Source organism: Nannobrachium achirus, assembly GCF_963921795.1.
Source record: "Nannobrachium achirus genome assembly, chromosome: 16".
In the NCBI taxonomy this organism is placed as follows: Eukaryota; Metazoa; Chordata; class Actinopteri; order Myctophiformes; family Myctophidae; genus Nannobrachium; species Nannobrachium achirus.
This window is the reverse complement of record NC_137823.1, coordinates 57,741,968-57,763,981: the sequence shown is the minus strand read 5'-3', so window position 1 is coordinate 57,763,981 and position 22,014 is coordinate 57,741,968. Positions and strand designations below refer to the sequence as shown.

At 42.0% G+C, this 22,014-nt stretch overlaps 1 protein-coding gene across 1 annotated transcript in view; it reads right to left on the bottom strand.

Moving 5' to 3' along the window:
* Positions 1-22,014, bottom strand: part of LOC308301160 (uncharacterized protein) — a gene marked incomplete at both ends in the record, with an annotated part of 28,811 nt that overhangs the window by 3,915 nt on the left and 2,882 nt on the right. Inside the window, 4 exons of the mRNA XM_080745053.1 lie at positions 1,529-1,966; positions 5,997-6,402; positions 9,691-9,866; positions 21,503-21,937. Of these exons, the coding sequence (XP_080601179.1) occupies positions 1,529-1,966; positions 5,997-6,402; positions 9,691-9,866; positions 21,503-21,937 (1,455 nt within the window). The remainder of the gene's footprint in view (positions 1-1,528; positions 1,967-5,996; positions 6,403-9,690; positions 9,867-21,502; positions 21,938-22,014) is intronic.

The window sequence follows — 22,014 nt, the reverse complement described above, 5'->3', positions numbered from 1 at the left end:
CGGAAGAACATCAAATACGTCTTTTCCAGACAGAAATTCCAAAGGTGCAAACTGTTGTTCGTTTTTAAGTTATGAGATGCCGTTGATTTCAGATAAAACTTCGCTTAATGCAGCTTTTATTTGCGATTTGTGAACTCGCATCGGACATGGGGTCCGCCATGTTTGTTTACAAAATGCGAGAGCTGTAGCAGCCGCTTGAGTGCTGTGCATTGGTGCGCTTGTAAATCAGCTATTTTCGAATTGCCTAAGTAGGCTATAAAATAGGGCTTAAGTGCTTACTTTGCTGTATTAATATTATCCATTATTTATATTTATTTAGATTAATACAGATTAATATTGATGTATTATCAACAGAAATGCGAGACAGTCAGAAAACTCCGGATCCCTAGGCCTGAGCTTTGAGATAACCCATGCTTGATCTCACACGAAGCATTTTACTTTAAATTCAGTCAGCCTCCTAAAATTCAAGTAAATCATTGTGTACTAAACGACAAGATGATGAAATGTATCTTTGAAGGATGTGATGATGAAATACATTGTTTTAAATGCAGTTCATAGATTAGAAATTCACAGATATCGACGACACAGATGTATTTCGGTGACTTACTGTACGTAAGCAAAAACTAAAAAACAAAACAAAACAAAAAACAAAACCATTGATCTTTTACAACAGCTTTCATAACAGTTGAGCTTTCATAACTCCTTTCAAACTAAGTGCAGGTCACGCAAGGGCCAATCCTAAAAGTCATATCTAAATAATGTGGCCCCTGCTCAATGGCTCTGTGTCCTTTTGGGAGCGAGCACGTTGTCCTTGTAAGTCCCTGTTTCTCTTGACCCCTTCTGAAAATAGAACACGTGCTGGGATGGCAAGCAGGGACGTGCTGGCCATTGGGGAAAGCGGGACAACTCCCGAACGACTGGTTCACTCCCGGCCGGTCCAGGCTGGCCATTAGGAAAAAAATACAAATAAAATGTCAGTCTTTGTTCCATTTTGGGGGCTGGGCGGCCAACAAAGTAAATCGTCACTGTCGGGCAGAAACCTCGTATCTCCAAGTTTCAAATTTGTAATTTTCTTTCGCAAAGCAAAGCCCTGCTTCATCATACAAGGCTGTCACACAAAAGTAGTGAAAACAGCAGATCTACAAGCACACAACGCCTCGCGGTGCGAGGCGTTGTGTGCTTGTAGATTGGCTGTTTTCACTAGTTTAAATAATTTTTTAAATGATAAATACAAAACAAACGGTTTTGGACATAAAAGGTTTCCACCCAACAACGACGAAATATAACTCGTGTACAGTAATTGGCCCACTGGCTTGTCACTTGTCATGATCTGAAATGGCAAATATTTGAGTAGCAGCAGCGCTATAGAGAGAGATCTCTCTCTATAGTGCGCAATGAGGGCCTGTCCAACTCTTTTTCCCGGGCTGAATCAGGGGCCCAGCACGTCCCTGAATTGGCAAGCCAACCATAGATGAAAAAAAGAGAATCATTTATTTTCTATCATCGGCGCGGTGACTGGCGTAATTACTGGCGATGTTATCCGAGTTGTCGTGGTCGTTGTCGTGGTGGTTCCAGTGAAAAAATCGACGCTAAGCTTCCTGCGTATGATGGCCGGGCAGAACGTGGCCAGGTAGGCGTCCTTAAAGCCAGAGTAGCAGAAGCAGTAGACCAGCGGGTCCAGCAGGCAGTCGATGTACGACAGCACCATGAAGCCGTCGTACACCTGCACCACCACGTTCTCCACCTCCTGCCACTCCTTCAGCCGCACGAACAGCAGCGCCATCCTGGCCAGCGTGCACGGCAGGAAGCACACGGAGAAGATCAGGACCACGGAGATGACCAGGCACACGGCCCGCTTCAGCTTGGTCTTGTCCCCGACCGTCTTGCGCCTCAGGCGGTGGACGATGCGCACCGTGCAGTAGATGAGGATGAAGAACGGGACGAGGATCTGCGTGAAGAAGACCACCTGAAAAATAGAAATAAAACACGCACCCAAAAAGATTCAGATGTGGAAGTTTTAACAACATTCTACGGATGCATGGGACGATACGCGGTATTATCGTTTATTGTGATAAAAAAACACTCGATAATAGTATCGCAGTGATTTAATTTATCGTGATATCGTCCTTCGTCATGCACTGGGATCAATTCACCTTTTATTTGCCGAGCTGCATATCTGGTACCACTTAAACCCTCTATAATGGGTAAAAGGTACTTATAATATACTTGATAGTCTTTTTTTCACTCCATCATGTCTTTGCCAAAAAATAGCCGATCTACAAGCTCACAAGACGCGTTGTGAGCTTGTAGATCTGCTATTTTTTGGCAGATATTCCGCCCCAGGATAATGGATTTTGATTATCACGATAATATCGTAAATTGCGATTTCTTTTGTCACAATAATCGTGATATGATATTTCATATCGTCCCATCCCTACAACATTCTGCAGCTCATGTTAGTGCTCACATGCTCAGTTGTGTTTGTAGTTGGCTTTTGGGTGGAAACTAACTTACGTAATTGGTACGGCTTGTGGTATTTGCGCATGGCATTCAAGCATTGACATTCTTCTGTCTCACCTGAGGAAGTGTTGCTCTTGCTCTTCTGTTTTTTCCTCACTTATCGCAGTAATGCAAGCACAAGCATCAGTTCAACCACAATTTCTGTTTACTGATGTCTCTCCCATAGATCAAAATGCAGATGTTTATTGTACGTTGTACTGGACTTTGTATTTGAACTGACGTGCCTTCCTGTTATTTGACCTGTTTCTTTGTTAAGTGTTACTTTCCCCTCTGTTCTGTCTTCCCCATTACTCCTGTAACTACCATGTTGAGTGCTCACACACACAAAAAACTCCAATTAACACTTCTTTTACACCTGTAATCATATGAAGTTACAATAAAGTTGATTTTGTCCCTTTAGTTTTAGCTTTGAAACACTTTGCATGTAAAAAACTTTTTTCCAGTGAATCTCACACCAACATTCTTCTTATGAAGCATTATATTTGGGCAATGAAGGCAGTGAGCAGTTTATAGTAATGTTAAAGGAGCCATAGTCAACTTTTTCTTGAAAAACGGATGCTAAAATAAAAATAATGTTCAAAAATATGTTATAAAAAGATAAGCTTCATATATGTGTTTCAATTCAAAAATGACCACAAAATGCGTAAAATAATGATAAAATAATAATTTTGGCCATTGTCGGGCCGACACTTTGTTTACATCCTAGTCTAACACTATCTAAGAATAGACTAGGATGTAAACAAAGTGTCGGTCTGACAATGGCCAAAATGATTATTTTATCATTATTTTACGCTTTTTGTGGTAATTTTTTAATTGAAACACATATAGCATCCGTTTTTGAGCGGTGCGGTGGTCTCTCGCCGCTCCTGTGTTTGGCTTTCACAATATGTTACTGGCTGGCCGTGTCCGTAGCCTGCCAAGTTAAAAGTTAGTTTTACTTCTACTACATATACCTCAACCCCTGCATGTACCTCAAGGTGCGCAGGCCTCCACCGCTCAGTTCACACAGGTGTGATTTTCAAGAAAAAGTTGACTATAGCTCCTTTGAGCTAAGCGTTTCTGTAAGTCTTCTTATAATGAGTTAATGACATTGTTTGTTTTATTTTTTTTACTTTTTAAAACGTAAATGTTGTACAGGAAGTCGATTGAATCGGGCTAAAACGTAGACGAATAATGACTATACTGGCGTCAAAGATGACTGATGTCATAGACTGGCCACACGAATTGTTCTATACTGAAGCATAGCGGTATTGAATTTGAGACGGTAAAATGAAAGCGAAAGCATCCGTCCATTTTGGGTTAGAGTGCCTGGATGATTATTCATGTAATAGTAATGTAATTAGGCTTAAAGATGAGATAATATAACTTAATTCTGTCTTGATTAGTCTCGTGTAGCCAGACAACTATTCCACAATCTCTGAATGCTATATAGAGTCTGGAACGGCAGCTCCCGAACGGCGAGTATCGGAAGTAGCCACTGCTGCACTGAACTCTAGTCCCATTGGAAACATAACAGAAACACACTAGCTCAGACAAAGTCATTCGAGTGGCCTATTCTTGTTATGGGTGTATAGTTTAAGAAAACGTTTGAAAACATCATGAAAGTAACACTAACAACACCAGAGAAAGAAGAAATAATGCCCCCAGAAATATTGAAAGGAGACATAACGCTTCCAGTAGGACATGTTATTGCTACTGCACCAAGGGAGCGGTTGCGTCACATCTGCTTTATCTCGCACTCGTCGTTTCTATTTCCGTTTGCCAGACTGTATGCCGGGAGCATTTGCCCAAATCGCGGAGGCAACAGTCTGGCCTCGCGAGACTGTCTTGATTGATTGATTGGTGGGCCAGTCAAAATTGTGCCAGAGGCCACAGGAGTTGGAGTATCACTGTAGATATGAGGTTGAGAGTGGGGAGATTAATGGAATGATATAAAAGGTTAATGGACACCGGCTGCTGTTCATACACCAGTATAGAACATTGCCAGTAGAATAACGGCGTTCAGCATCAGCAGACAAGTGTGTATATTATATCAGCTCGGATGCTGGAGAGCTGTTTGGAACAGTCACGTGCACGCATAGAGATCAAAGGGGGCTTGAGCCCCTGCCCTTTTACCAGTCTGTAAAAAGTGCCCTCTCCAGACCATGAATGCAGTTTTTACTATGGGGAATGAAATGCAAATGCCCCCCCTTTCCATGCCATACCTGAAGGCAGCATTCAAGAGAATTGCTTTGTCCAAACTCTCCTGAACTTGAATGCAGCATCTTATGTTGATTAAGAATTGCCCTCTCTGTACGCCACCTCTCCAGTATTGCATTTTTTCTGCTCAGTTTAATGTGGTATCAAGCACCGAAAATAGCCGACCTCCAAGCTCACAACGCGTCGCAGTTGTGACGCGTTGTGAGCTTGGAGGTGTGATATTTTCGATATTTTCACCAAAATGCCCTTTTAGAAATTTCAGCCCCTGCCTTTCTGACATAAAATCTATAAACCATTGAATATTTCAGTGTGCTCCTGCTGAGCTTTAATGCTTTTCAGGCCATCTGCTAATCTCTTGTGAAGTTATCTTACTAAGAATCAAACACGCCAACAGGTTGCTGTTCCTCCCTGACCACCAGTTGCTATGGGAGGATAAACATCTCATACTGTTTGGGTTTGTGAGTCACTCTGCTGTACGCGTTGGTACAGCATGTTTTCCTTCTGTCTGCTGTGGATATTACATGTTAAAGGTATCAGCTACACACACACGTTTTGCTATGGCAAAACGCTGAGGAAAAAGGATACGGACACACGCACAAGCTTCCCATTTCCTCTGCTGAATCAGAATGTCAGACTGTCTGTTTGCACCTATTCAACTTTATTACAATGTTTAAGATCATCCGTGTGCTCCAGCCCTTTGCCTTATGATGCTGCTGTGGTCGCTGTCTGAGAGGCACCGGTTCTCATCCTTTTAAGGTGTGATCTTTCTCAATATGATTTAAAGGAGTAGTTCACCCCCAAAATGACTTTTTTCCTATCGATTACTCATGCCATGGAGACTTGAGTTCAATAATATTTTTTTGTATTAGTCGCATTCCTAAGACAAAAATGTCATTATAGCAAATTTACCCCCATTGATTCCGGATGGGGACCCAAATGCATGGCACTGGTTGGGGACCCAAATGAATGGCAGTGGATGGGGAAACCGTCAGGGTACTTTTTTTAAAATGTAATTACTGTCTTAGGAATGCGACAAAAAACTAAAAATGTTATTGAACTCAAATCTCCATTACCTGTGTTACCTATCCACTTCGTGCCTTGTGGCACATAAGGCCTCAAATCTCCATGGCATGTGTAATCAATAGAAGACATTTCATTTGGGGGGTAAACTACTCCTTTAAGGTGTTTAGAAAATAAATATACATAGAAGATCATTTCTTCTTAAGCAAAAACAAGTGCTTAAGGAAACCAAAACGGAAAAGGAAACCAATCTGTACCTCTCTGAAGGTGTCGGTGATATCTTGCGGGTCGGTCTCGAACATGCGCCCGTGGCTGTTGCAGCACTCGAAGGTCTTCAGCATGGTGGGGATGGTGAGAGGCAGCAGGAGGAGCCAGATCAGGAAGGAGATCTGAGGGGACTTCTTCAGGACCCTGATGAAGTTGCCCCGCCCCAGGTGGACCACGTTGAAGTAGCGGTCCAGGGACATGGCGGTGAGGAAGGCGATGCTGGCTCCTCGGTTGAGGAACAGCATGAAGAGCATGGTCTGGCACACCAGTCTGTTGCCGCTGCGGCGCAGGCCGTGCTGGAAGTGGTAGGCCTTGAACGGAAGGCACACGACGAGCAGGAAGTCAGCCACCACGATGTTGAACAGGAAGATGCTGTTGGTCTTCCAGAACTTGAACCTGAGCAGGGGGAGAAAAAAAGTGTCATTTAGGCCTAGGATTATTGACTGCTTTAACTATTGAAAAATAGCAGATATACAAGCTCACAGCGTGGCACCGAGTGCCGCGCTGTGAGCTTGTAGATCTGCTATTTTTGAAAAAGGCATGAAAATGTGTGCAAATCTTGGAATATAGGCCTATGTATTTTCAAAGCGAACGTTTGTAACTCAAATTTTGCTTCTGGGTGGTCCCTGGAACTAAATATTTTGAGATGCGGGTCTGTGGCCAAATACATATCATTTTGGGGGTCCTTTACATGAAAAAGTTTGAGAACCACTAACATACTGTAGTAGTCTCTCAAGAACAGACTAACTGAGCTCCATTTAAGTGAAAAGGACCTTTTCTTTGACGATGGCTGGCCAGATTGCTGACATAGAAACATAGGTTTTTCCAAAAACCTTAGAAGGATTCAAAAGACACTTAAAGAATCGGGTCAAAATTCAAATTTTCACGATTCTTCAAAAATAGCAGATGTACAAGCTTGCAGCTGTGAGCTTGTATATCTGCTATTTTTCAATAGTTAAAGCATAAAATAATGATACACAATAATGTGTACCCGTTAACGTCTGTTATTTTAACACCCTTGCGTATTCTTGATTGGATTTAGATGAGCCCAAAACAATGATTTATATAAGCCTTTTTGACCTTACCTGGATGTGTTCATTCATCCGAGGGCACAAATCACAGTCTATGCACTGTGTTACATATTACCTTATGTATCCTCCGGCAATGATAAGCTCAGTCAGGACACAGTATATGTAACGTTTTAACAAACATGTTTGTGTGTGGCTGATGCAAGTCCAACCTCATCCAGAGAGCATTTTGATTTGATTTTGATTTGATTTAATTTGATTTGATTACAGATCCACATTAGCTGGTGCCATAGCAACCAGCTATGTCTCCCTGGGGTCAACAAAAAAATCCATACAAAAACAATTGCAGTTAAAAACCATAAAATTGCTAATTCTAAATGTTAGAGAGAGAGGGGGGAACAAAAACTAATCAGACATTTTGAGGATTACATTTAATTATGATTAAAACAAACAAAAACAACTGTGGATGCAGTAGAGGTTTCGCGGCATTTTCAAGAGAGATAATGACTGAATAAGATCTCGTTAAAACAGTACTTTGACCAGGCAGTACAAGAGCTTTACTACTCTTGATTGACTTGAACAGTACAAGCGTATTGAAAGTGAAAGACAATGGAGAGGCAAGCGAGCCCAGCAGCTGATGTTGGATCTTAGTGAACAACCCAGGACCGTACCACCCTATTTTGGACAACATAGTCATAGAGCATCTTGAGGCCACCACTTGCAGCATGACCAGACCATAAAGCAAGTCGAGGTGATATGAAACTAAACGTGTCCTTCCCATCCCCATCATGTCATTGATTTGGTGAAACCAAGATAGAGTGCAATACAGCATCACTCCAAACATGCTCAGAAGATGTTAGTTAGTTTCATTTATTTGTCTACAATGTGGAGATTGGTCTTTAGTCTCATATACATTCACAACATTAAAACAACAGATAACAGCAACAAACAATTACACACAAAGCATCTTTAAGGCAGCAAGAAGGACAACAATGGCATATGTGAAAAGACAGGCAGATCAGCGAAACATGACATCATTAATGGCATTTGGAATTAATGAATTTTTAAAAATATTACGGCTACGGTGTGCCCAAGCTGTTCTATAGCGTCTACCAGAGGGAAGTAAATCGAACTCCCTATGGAGTGGGTGAGAGGGGTCATTTATTATCTTGACAGCTTTTTTCCTAAGCACTTCATTGTAGATACAACTTAATTGTTTTTGTTTTTTCTCTATGATTTTGATGCCAGATTGACTATTCTTTGCAGCATGCCTCTACACGTTATGTTAAGATTACCGTACCACATTGCCATGTTGAAGGTTAAGATTCCCTCTATGAGGTTCTTATAAACCGTTTCCATAATGTGCTTGCTCACCCTGAAAGAGTTGAGCTTGCGTAAAAGGTGGAGATAAAGGGGCAGCATCCTCCATCATTATAATAGAGATCTTTGCAAACTTGGAACAATGATCAAACGCACAGTAAAATCGTCAGTGTTCATTTGATTCACAGTTTGTACAAATGTAACCGGTCCATTTGGTTACATGTGTGCAGGGGCGTCACAAGGGGGAGGAAAGTTGGACTGAGTTACTATAGGGCCCAAGGTGGAGGGGCCCTAGTAACTTTTGCTTCTGAAAAATAGCAGATCTACAAGCTTGCAGCGCGGCACTCGGTGCCGCGCTGCAAGCTTGTAGATCTGCTATTTTTGAAAAAGTCGTGAAAATGTGTGCAAATCTTTGAATATATGTATTTTCAAAGCGAACATTTGTAACTAAAATTTTGCTTCTGGGTGGTCCCTGGAACTAAATATTTTGAGATGGGGGTCCGTTGCCAAACACATATCATTTTGGGGATACTTCACATGAAAAGGTTTGAGCACCACTGACATAGTAGTCTCTCAAGAACAGACCAACTGAGCTCCAGTTGAGTGAAAAGGACCTTTTCTTTGACAATGGCTGGCCAGATTGCTGAGTGCTGACATAGAAATCTTAGAAGGATTCAAAAGACACTTATAGAATCGGGTCAAAATTCTAATTTTCACGATTTTTCAAAAATAGCAGATCTACAAGCTCGCAGCGCGGCACCGAGTGCCGCGCTGCGAGCTTGTAGATCTGCTATTTTTCACTGGTTAAAGCATTCAATAAATTCACAGTTTGTGCAAATGTAACCGGTCCATTTGGTTACATGTGTGCTCTCTCTGTTACACATGTCTAAATGAACACTCAGGATTTGACTGTGTACGTTGGTTAACCACTGCACAATTTGGAACAGATTTTATTCCATTTTTATTGCCATCCCACAAATTAAGACAATCTTGGCCATGTCAAGTAGGAAACTTTCCATGGGGCTTCCTCTAGGCACATTAATTTGTCCTAAGAGATATTGAATACTGCTGAATTAAGGAAGGCACAAAGTTGTGTATACTGTAGCGTATGTGTGCGCCCCCTTTGCTATATCATATGTGACCTATCTCGGGTCACAGTAATAATTTATGACATTGTCATTGTATTGTCATGGCATTAAGGCTGTTATCCATAAAAGATAGGTTCCCTTGTCAAATGACAGTTAAATACCCTAGTTATAAGCTACAATATGAAGTGTATGCACTATGCATATGAGTGGATGTTAAAGAAAGTGGTGGGTGATGGTTGTCTCCAAACCTGAAGAGGAAGATGTAGAGGACCGTGAGGTTGAGAGGCAGGCCCAGCGCAAACTCTCCAATCATCAGCCACGATAGGATCTTATATGTCACAGGATTAGTGGTGTTGCAGTGGTCAGGAGTCAGCGTTGAATTCACAGATGAATTCATAGTTTTGTTTTGTTTGAATGAGCAAGTCTTTGTCAGGTGTAGGCTATACCAGTTCCACAGGCTTGGTAGTTGTAGCAGCAGCAGCAGCAGTTCTCAGTGGTAGTAACAGCTGGAAGACCCTTGAGCCACCTCTCACCCAGTGAGTACTTCTCTTCTTCAGGCAGTGATTTCTCTCCTCACCGAGACGCGTCAAATTCTACAACACCCTTCTGAGAGCCCGTAGCTGCTTCTGACCCTCGGTCAAGGCATATCCCAGCGTGCACTGTCAAAACATATCGAGAGCGAACGCATACATTGGATAGAATATGTATATATATATATACAGTATATGTACTGTAAATATATACTCGTGTATGGTCACAAAAAAGATGATTCCAAATAGTTGAAAACACAGCCCTTTTCTGTCAGTGTGCCTGCTCCCCCTGCACACTGAATCTGGCACTGGTCTCTCACACACAGAGGAGGCGTTTAAAAATCATTTCAGAGGTGTGGTTTAGAGAGAGGGGGCTTATCTCTGTCTGCGACGACGCTGCAACTTACCAAGAACCGTATCTCTCAGCTTTCCAACTCAAACCCTAGTCATCTCATGGCAAGTATCGGGGCGTGTCGATAAGCATCTCATCAGCAACATTTGAGACTGTAATCTAATGACGTGATTTCTGTACGTTACTCCTGTCTTTCAGGGGATTTCATTGCTTTTGGTTTCCTTGTAGTTGTTGTGTTCAGGGGGAAATACCGGTTGCAATTTCATCATCATAACCTACATACTTTACATCATGCCTGAACTTGTCCTTGACTCAACACGGTTGGAGGGACATGGATGGTGGCTCAGAGCCCAAGCATAAAAGGACACACAAAAACTGTATTATATAACTTAAATCATACATGGGCAACGCAGGTTAATACCGGAATACTGATACAGTGATATATTATTGATTTCAGCTGTTACAATTCCAAACATGACCTGCTTTAATTCCGTCAGTGTTAGTAGCTTAATGACTAGTATAGTAGTATTAAAATGTATTTGTTTATGTCCAATGCATTTGTATTTAGGTTCATAAAGTTAACATGAGTATATAACTAAATGCGTTTCAAATTAAATCAAAATGTTACATTTCAGGATTCCAATTAAGAAATAACAAAAAATAATTCACGATTCCAATTCAAAAGAAGCAAAAATAGCCGATCTACAAGCTCAAAACGCATCGCAGCGCGATGCGTTTTGAGCTTGTAGATCTGCCAGTTTTGCTTCAATTGTATGCAATACTAGAATGACAAATGTGGCCCTCTGGAGTGAAGGTGGAAATATAGTGGCCCTCACCATCATCAAAGTTGCCCACCCCTGACTTAAATATTTGGGATGTGGTACCAGTTACTGCATTTTGAGTATGACGACTACATCTTGGACCCTACACTTGAGGGAGTAAGGATAGGGCCTAAGACAACATGCAACACACAGTTGAAATATGAGTGTGCTTGTTGGATTGAAATGCATACTTGTGATATGATGAGAGCCAGCTCTTATGTCAAAGCCAAATGGAAGTAGGAACAAATCTCAAGCAAGCACTCCCACTCCAAAGTTCCCATATGCAGGGGTGCCTTGGACGGGGTTTGATATATCGTCGTTGTCGGGTGGAAACCTTGTATGTCCAAAACCGTTCGTTTTGCATTTATCATTTTAAATATGATTTAAACTAGTGAAAACAGCCGATCTACAAGCACACAACACTTCACGGGAGCACACAACGCCTCGCGTGCACGGCCTTGTGTGATGAAGCAGGGCTTTGCAAAAAAAATTACAAATTTTAAACTTGGAGATACGAGGTTTCTGCCCGACAGTGACGATATATTTGGTCTTTTAAGCATATTCTTAGGGAATTTACTGCATTACTAGGCAGTGTATATATAGCGACAACTGTATTAGTATTACTAGGCAGTGTATATCTAGCGACAGAGACGGCTAAGATGAAAAGAGAGAAGCGGAGGCATGCGACTGAGCTCTTGACCCGGATCAGAAGCCATTACTTTGTGACTGGTGTTGCCAAACAACTGTCTGAGCCACGAAGGGACATTCTAATTCATCATTCTTAATCTTGATTAGTTATTGATCGCAGAAATGGTAGTAATGTTGGACATGACATTCAAAGCACCTTGACATGTATGTTATAAGTTGTTAAGAGAGTTTACTGCATTCTAATATAAACATTGGAGCAAAGCTTTGCTTGCTTTAGACTTGTGTTGTAATAAGAGGCAACACTTATTTGTGGATTCAATCTAACTGCTTAGGTATGTGCTCTAGACTAGTATTTCTCAACCAGGAGGCTCTTGCTTAAAGGGGTCATGACATCATTTTGTTGTGGCTTTTTTCATGTTTCCTGGCCTCAATTAGTCTGGTTCCAGACGCTGAGTCGCTAGCCACACCCCTTTAGCACATGGGATGCTCAGGGTTATAACATTTCTAGGCTCTTCAAAATAAAGCGTGAGTGAACGGTGGCAGCAGCAACAGCTAGAAATGTTATAAACCTGAGCATCCCATGTGTTAATGATCAACATAAATTTTCAACATACATTTTAAAAAAATCTAAAAATCTGATATATTTTGATGTCAGAACTTTGTTATAATGATCATTAGACCCACCTATCTCCCCGACTCCCTCCCCAGTCAAAGTTCCGAATTTTAATGAATGTAGAATTATGTACAGGATGTAATTGGCTGCAAATTAGATTACTTAGGGTGCGTTCGGAAATGCGCACCGGGTGTGTGCTCAGTGTAGTGAGTGCAGTGGGCGTGACGTTGTAGAGTGCAGTGTGGCTTGTTTACGAACGACCAGTTAAGTTGCAGCTGTGCGCTTTTTCACTCTGAACTCTGAAGGTAAACTTTCTGAAAAGCAGCAGTTGCTAACGTAACGTTGATATTGAAAGGAGATGTAATTCATAACATTGGCATGCCTGCTGTTAGTTTACACGTTTATGTCAAGCCCAAACGACGGCTGCAAATGCTGCATTTTGCGGTCATTTCTTCCATTGTTCACAGCTGAGAAGCGCTCGAGACATGGCCATGAAAACCAACCAATCAAAACACCGCACTGATGCACCACACTGCCAAACCCCATCTTCTGAGTAGGGTCGTTCAGTGCGTGCACTCAGCACACCGGTGCGCCGCGCACTGGATTTCCGAACGACAACGCACCAAGTGCACCGAATAAACGAATGACAACATGGCACACCAGTGCGTTGAGTGCGCGTTTCTGAACGCACCCTTAATTTAATTGACCACATTTAAAACAATATTCGATTTTAAAATAAACAATCCTCTCTCTCAAACTTCTGCCAGTGTTCCAGTGATGATCACCCTCCCCTGTGCCAATGTTAATGTAACGGAGGTGATCCGAACCTCCCCACCCGGCTTCGTACCCGGGTCTCCCACGCAAAAGTCCAATATGTTAACCACTAGACCAAAGAGACATCTCTTGGTCTGGGGGAGATACTAGACTTTTGAGGCTTCAAGGCTGGGGCTGCGACTCTCTCCGTCACACTCACCCCCCTTTGACCTCCTCCTATGGGGAAGCCCGAATCCGGGTCACGACACCAATGTAACGGAGGTGATCCGAACCTCCCCACCCGGCTTCGAACCTGGGTCTCCCGCGTGAAAGTCCAATATCTTAACCACTAGACCAAAGAGACATCTCTGGCTTCAAGGCTGGGGCTGCGACTCTCTCCGTCACATTAACACCATGCCTAAATTTGCCTACCCCTGATCTACAGTATGGGAGATTCTGGACACACAATGCTCAGAGATGTGTTAGACAGTAGTACTCTCCAACAGCATCATCAACAGCACAACAAATGAGGGAATATCTTTAGTCAGTAGCAGGCCTGGAATTTGGTCATTTTATGGTCACTTGGCCTTTGGTGTTGTCCATTATTTGAGGGCACAAAGGCCAAATGCCAGGGCAGGAAGGCCATCAAATAAAACAAGATTTTAGTCCATTGAAAGAATTTGTTGAATTTAAGGGTTATGGATGATAACCTAATCAGCAGTGAAATATAGATAAATGGTGGTATTTACAATCTGATTCGTGCTCAGCCCTGCATCAATCAAAGATACTGGATTGGTTTAAAGATGGGGACTCGGGGAGTTAAGATTTCAGAATCTCAACAAAAGACACTGGTGTCTACATGACAAGAAAGACACTGGTGTCTACTGTCTACACATTGACAAGAAAGAGACAGAGCAGAAAGTGGTACAGTCAGCTGGGGCATTAAGGCCACTGTGGCCGCAAGGCATGCCATTGTTTTGAGGGGCACAAGGCCAAACTGAGGTGCACGGCCATGGCCTTCATGGCCTCCCTGAAATTCCTGCCTTGGTCAGTAGGATTTTCCATCCCTCCAGTAGAGTTCCAGAGAGCCTAAAACACTTTATGTTGTAACTGTTACCTGTATGTATACTGTATACATGGAGAAATTGGCAATGACAAAATTGGGGAGAAAAAATAACTTGTATACAGCAAGTTTGATACCAGTGTGTCCTTAGCTGAACCCGTACAGTACTTGCACACTCCTTGAGCTTCAGACGCTGTTGAATGACTAATGAGTAGTAGTACATTAATGATAGACAATTCTTCAACACATCACATCTTTGTTTATTACTATTGGGAGCCGACCCAAGGCACAGCCAGTAAGGGAACGATCGAGGTACACCACCGACGTAAACACACTGCGGACAGCAGAGCTAACAAACCGGCAGACCCATACTGGATAGGAGGGTGTGGAGAACAGCAATTCAGGGGTCCCAAGTCGGTGTTGGCTAATCGCATCGCGATGCGTCGTTATTGCTCAAGAACTATTGTTAGGCACCAGGGAGGCTGATGATAATATGTCTGCATGTTTAAAGGAGTAGTTCACCACTTTTCAACCTGTCTTCATATAATAGGTCCTCACTAAATGTTCATGATAAAATATCACAATTTTTTTATACTCAGTCCAAGTCTCCTAGGAGAGCTGTAGGAAGTTCAGAATCCATCGTCTTGTGACATCATCATTTTCCAAAAAAATAATAATTAATCAATATTTAAAAAGAAAATATTTAGATTTTTATTATCACGAGAACAATGGCTTCCACTTTAAAATTGCAACTTTTCAGGATTAGAAAGCCTGCAGTTTCTATAAGATGGATTGGCAATCGATGATGTCACAAGACGATGGGTTTCTGACCTGCCCACAGCCCTCCTCTGAGAAAAAAAAGAAGCTATTTTTGAGTGAGGACCAATTATATGAACATAGGTTGAAAAGTGGTGGAGTGCCCCTTTAAAGGGATACACCATGCATAATACAAATATTGTTTATATACTGTACATATTGGCCCATATTACATGTTTATACAGGTTTAAGTCTAAACATTGAATTACCAATACCAACATGCCCTTTGTTGGGAACGGGGCGCTATTGAGGGAGATTCAATTCAATTCAAAGGAGCTTTATTGGCATGACAAAACATACGTTTACATTGCCAAAGCAAGTGTCACAATATAATAAAAACATTTGAAAATGGGAACATATATACAGTTGGAGGGGGTACAGCATTGTGTAAACAGAGCTATGTCACCTTTTGGCTTTATGTACATGTTATGTACATGTCTGTCAATCCCCGCCCTCCTCACGTGGAGACTGAGGGGGGCGGGACTATTGGCTGTGAACAGGCCCATTCAGACACACCCTTTCAGAAAACCCCTGAAATGAAGATGAAATGAAGATGACTGAGTGTTAAGAAAACATTTTTTGGGGGGTAGAAGGAAAAACAGGTAGGCAAAAAAAGCTATAAAAACTAGGAAAAAAAAGTTAAATTCATGGTGTAGCCCCTTTAAGTTTTTCGCACCTACCGTAGGCAGGGCTGAGCACTCTTAAATGTAAATAGAAGTCTCTCCAAGCACTTATAAGACTTTGAGGAATTGAACAATGGTTTCCTGGGCAGCGGCTGTGTTTTCATCTTTCATATTTTGTCTTTCCACCCACACGCTTTTGAAATAGAATGTCTGATTTCACAATGTTCTCAGTGTACGGTACTCGCCCTATCCTCCCGTTGGTCTGTTTTGCCTAATAATGCCTTCTTCTTGTTATCCATACTTCCTTGACTAGAATTGGTACACATTATTTTGTATCATTATTTTATGCTTTAACTATTGAAAAATAACAGATATACAAGCTCACAGCGCGGCACCGAGTGCCGCGCTGCGAGCTTGTAGATCTGCTATTTTTGAAAAATTGTGAAAATTAGAATTTTGACCTGATTCTATAAAGTGTCTTTTGAATCCTTCTAAGGTTTTTTGAAAAACCTATGTTTCTATGTCAGCCATCTTTGCCTGACTGCGAGCGCCAGACATCACCCACCAGCAGGGGGTGGTGATGTGCGGACTGAAGTGTCAGGCTAAGCCATCTGGCCAGCCATCGTCAAAGAAAAGGTCCTTTTCACTTAACTGGAGCTCAGTTAGTCTGTTCTTAAGAGACTACTATGTCAGTGGTTCTCAAACATTTTCATGTGAAGGACCCCCAAACTGATATTTATTTGGCCACGGACCCCCATCTCAAAATATCTAGTTCCAGGGACCACCCAGAAGCAAAATTTGAGTTACAAACGTTCGCTTTAAAAATACATATTTTCAAAGATTTGCACAACTTTTTCAAAAATAGCAGATCTACAAGCTCACAGCGCGTGTGAGCTTGTATATCTGCTATTTTTCAATAGTTAAAGCATTCAATAATTCTAGGCCTAAATGGGTTAATACTCACAGAAATAACTGACTTTGAGTTTCATCATGCAACAGGGTCATGCTGCAAAATATTACATTTAACTCTCTCTCTCTCTCTAATTATTTTTACAGGGCTACTGTTGTCACCTTCTCTGCCAGGCCAGTTTATTGGCACCCCACCCATGTTGACACTAACTAGCGCTGAGGAGGTAGGTAATGATTGTTTTAAAGCACTGAGATCAGACTATTTGATAAAGACTTTTCAAGCACCCTTTTTTTCTCCTTTCCTTGTCACCCGAAACCTTTCACTAATCCGATCAATCTACACTTCATTGTAGTTAGGATTAGAGTTCAATTGGGCATTATCTCTGAACATACCTTACTGCCAGAATGGCATGCATGTTATTCACACTGCTGAATGCAGAAAGTGAAACCTGATGTGAAATTCCGGTTTTTGCATCCCTGTAAAAAACAGCTGAGAGACAGAGTAAATCGTCACTGTCGGGCAGAAACCTCATATCTCCAAGTTTCAAAGTTGTAAATGTTTTCGCGAAGTAAAGCCCTGCTTCATCAAACAAGGCCGTCGCACAAAAGTAGTGAAAACAGCAAATCTACAAGCACACAACGCCTCGCGGTGCGAGGCGTTGTGTGCTTGTAGATCGGCTGTTTTCACTAGTTTAACTCATTTCTAAAATGATAAATGCAAAACAAACGGTTTTGGACATACAAGGTTTCCACCCAACGACGACGATATAGTATATGCCTAGTTGGGCCCCTATGTGATAGACAAAAAAGTTTGAAGTTTGAAAACAAAACACATTCTTAAAAAAACCTAAATGCGAGTCTGAACTTGATATCTCATGATATCTCAGGCTATTCACTAAACTGGCTTTGTTCCACTCCTGATGCAGTTAGCCACAAATATCTAACCCCACCCTGTCACTGTTCTGTGTTAATGGTCTTTCTGGATTGGATAGAAAAGTGTTGGAAAAAAAAGAAAAAGTATTGTCGTTGTCGGGTGAAAACCTGTCCAAAACCGTTCGTTTTGCAGTTATCATTTTAAAAATGATTTATGACTAGTGAAAACAGCTGATCTACAAGCACACAACGCCTCACACTGCGAGGCGTTGTGTGCTTGTAGATCTGCTGTTTTCATTACTCTTGTGCGACAGCCTTGTATGATGAAGCAGGGCTTTACTTTGCGAAACAACGTACAAATTTGAAACTTGGAGTTACAAGGTTTCTACCCGACAGTGACGATATCCACTCAAACCCTTATGGCATTCTCCTGTCATTAACTGTCCACTACTCTGTCTCCCTCGTTCTGTCTCTCCGTCACCTCAGGGGTCCAGCTGCTCCCCAGGGTTCCTGGCAGCCGAGGTGTCATCATCTCCCCAGTCAGCTGGAAGAAGCAGCCCCAGGGCACATTCTGTCCCAACACGCCCTGACCAGGGTAAGAATGCTTCCCAAATGCATCTAGTGGATTACCAAGCTTGTTTAAGGACATGGTTTAGGACTCAAGCTTGTGATTGGCTGAACCGGAGGTAGGGAGCGCTCCATTGTAGTCACTTGGACCGTGCAGAGGAGGTGAATAGAATGCGTTTATCGTGGGCTTGCCCAGGCCTTACGGCCTGGGCATAAATATAACGATTGCATTCACCACGGCTTCGTAACACCACGGCTTCGCGGGCACTCGCGCCTGCGGTGCTCGGGCGCGAAGAGCAGGACCAAGGTCCTCTGGCCTTCGCGCCGCTTGCAATGTCGTGGACAATAACTGAATGTCGTGGACAATAACTGTGACATCTAACCATAACACGAGCGCTCTACTCCTAAACACGCTTGGTAATCTGCTAGACGCTTCCCAAATGCATCTAAACATCACAAAACACTACAGTTGTGTTTGCTTCGTTTTTTCTTTACTGCAATGAGATATCAAATGTCAGCCCTCAGACTTTCTGACTTTTTTAATCTTGAGGTAATCTTCTTTTAATGGTTACTCGTTTAAACCTGTATTCTTAAATGACAGTGAAGAAAGATTGGGAGGGGAGGGTATCAACTATCGGGCATTAAACACAGGTCTGAAGTCAGGAATTTAACTAATGAAATTGCAGTTATGCAGTCAAAGCATTAACTGGCTGAGTTACCAGGGTGCCTCACATAAATGCTTAACGATTGCTTTTCATTTGTATTATTTATCCATGGTGATTCTAGTTGTTTGACACATATTGTTTTTGACGGATCTCTAAGCTGTTTAAATTCCTTTCATGGTCTCTGACTTGAGCTGTGGACAGGTTCATCATACCTTCCAGCTATATAACGGAGTGACTCATAGAATTAAACATTCTTGGGGTTAGATTGGGTTAGGTGCTCACCATCAATTTTGTTAAGTCATGTTTAAAGTCAAGAGGTTGGGGCCCTAATTGTACAAGCCTTCAAACTGTAGACAGTTTGAAAACAAAAGTTAAATTGTCAGAATGTTGACTGCAAGTCTGGACTTGGCTAGATAGTTTTCTCTACTTTGCTTTATCTGATTTGAGATTTTCAGATAACAGATGCTCTTTCTCAACCCCCGTTAAAAGCATTTGTTGTAGGTTAATGTAAGCTTTGAAACATGCGCAAGGTTACACTTTAATTAAGCTAAGCTTTAATCCATCCCCAAAACATACTTCTCAGTTTAAACTTTTATTAAATTGTTAGTTATTAAATATCACCTTGTACATTCGGGCCAAATAAAATAACAGTATACTGTGTGCTCAAACATAATACAGAATATTTACTTTTTGTTTTCACATTGCAACACAAAAAGTACGAAAGAGAAGAAAAGCTAAAAGAAAATTGTGAGGTATTTACTTTATCTAGAATTATAATGCCTGATTTTAAATGGCAATTATAAATGATTACACAATTGTTATTACAAATGATAACATCTGTGTGATACGTCTATTTCTTTTAGGGGTCATCTTTAGTCAAACACGCCAATGCTACATTATGTACTTATTATAACTTAAATATGTAAACTGCTTTTTCTTTCTGAAAATACTGTAGTTTTTGTTCTGCACTTCCTCTAACTATTGAGCAATCACTGTTGCACGTAAAACGTGACACATACATTTTGAAGATTCAGTCAGACGAAAATTCAATCGCCCAAATCATGATTTAGCTGTGTAAATAAATACCTCCTCGATAAAGCGGAATCTGATTGGGATGTTCATTGTTCTATTAATAGCCAGACAGTTAGCAATAGACGTGTCATCACAGATAGTCATGCTTAATATCTCCTAAAGATGAGACAGGTAGTTTGTTCAGCTGGGAATCACAGGGCAAATCGCGTACAGAGGTCTAGGCTGTGCGTGAGTCAGTTATTATACATTAACTACAGTCTGGTAAACAATAGTGTGACACATGTACTGTAGGATGTAAGATGTGCACACTATGGGGAATACCACAGATTTCAAATGGCACAGTGACCCAGCATGATAAATACATTGAGTAAATAAACAATTTTACAGCAGATCTTTATAAAAAAGAAAAAAAACATGATCTGATCAGGCCATGTCATCAATGTTTTTGACTGCTCACCACTGCTTCCATTCTCCAGCGTATCTTAAACTTTAGGCCTAGGATTATTGAATGCTTTAACCAGTGAAAAATAGCAGATATACAAGCTCACAGCGCGGCACCGAGTGCCGCGCTGCGAGCTTGTAGATCTGCTATTTCTTTTTTTTAAGTCTTGAAAATGTGTGCAAATCTTTGAATATTACGTATTTTCAAAGCGAACGTTTGTAACTCAAATTTTGCTTCTGGGTGGTCCCTGGAACTAAATATTTTGAGATGGGGGTCCGTGGCCAAATACATATCATCACATGAAAAGGTTTGAGCACCACTGACATAGTAGTCTCTCAAGAACAGACTAACTGAGCTCCAGTTAAGTGAAAAGGACCTTTTCTTTGATGATGGCTAGCCAGATTGCTGACATAGGAACATAGTTTTTTCAAAAAACCTTAGAAGGATTCAAAAGACACTTATAGAATCGGGTCAAAATTCTAATTTTCACGATTTTTCAAGAATAGCAGATATACAAGCTCACAGCGCGGCACTCGGTGCCGCGCTGTGAGCTTGTATATCTGCTATTTTTCAATAGTTAAACCAGTCAATAATCCTAGGCCTAAATGGGTTATACTCCTGGTCTGGGATGTGAAGCTAACATGTACTTTTATAGAAAATGACATTTCAAAGATTGCCTTCTTGATAAAGGACACATTCCGTACTTGGCACACGTTAACCTGATAGGCATTCTCCTTCAAGCATATAGGTTGAAAAATGTCGGTTAAAAAGTAAACCAGACTCCCTTTTTGCTGATCCAAATCATCTGCGTGTAAGAACACGCGTTGTAGTATTTGCTTTGATCACGTCAGCGGCTGCTGCACACTTGCTGTTTCCCCACCTCATTCTCACACAACCATCAAGTCCTCTTCTCATGAAAGCAAAGCAAAAACTGTCAGTGTCTTCAACCTTATGGTTGTTGCAGTCACGTCTATTATAAGACAAATCTGAAAGGTCATTTTGAAATGATGTTGTCTTTTCATATGAAACTGAAGTCCTGTATGCTGGGTTCTTTATCATTCTCCAGAACAAGTTTATCTCTCTATCTCCTGGTAGTTGGCTGATGGGTGGCACTGTGACATTAACCCTTTACTTCGTTGATCGGGGTCCCCCAGGGATCTGTAAATGTCCCCCTCATTTTTCCCCCTCAACTCTCCTCGCTGAAAATACAGCTCTACAAGCTCATAACGCGTCGCATTGCGAGCTTGTAGGTCTGTTATTTTCACCAGTTATTATGACATGCCCAGAATAGCCGGGACGCTATTAGGGTTCACGTGGTCAGAGGACGTTGTTGTCGGCCTTGGGTTTGGAGACCTTGGGTTCTGCGGAAGCGGTGCTCTCCGGCATCGCGATGTCCTCCTTCAAGAAGAAGGGGAAGTAGGTGTTGAGGTAGAGGGCTTTGAACTTGGTGCTGCAGAAGCAGTAGACGAGCGGGTCCAGCAGGCAGTCCATGTAGGACAGCACCATGAGGCCGTCGAACACCATGGCGGCGATGTCCTCCGTCAGGCCGAGCTCCTGGTCCCGGGCGATGAGCAGCACCATCCTGGCCAGGGTGCAGGGCAGGAAGCACAGGGAGAACACCACCATGACGGAGGTCACCAGGAACACGGCCCGCTTCAACTTGGTCTTGTCCCCGACCGTCTTGCGCCGCAGCCGGTTGACGATGTGCACCGTGCAGTAGACCAGGATGATGAAGGGGATGAGGATCTGCGTGAAGAAGACGAACTCTCTCAGGCCGTCCACCACGTCCTGAAATGAAAGAAAGCACACCGTCCTCTTAACTCATACCCTGCCAAAAAATATGTTTCTATGATAAAAACGTCTTT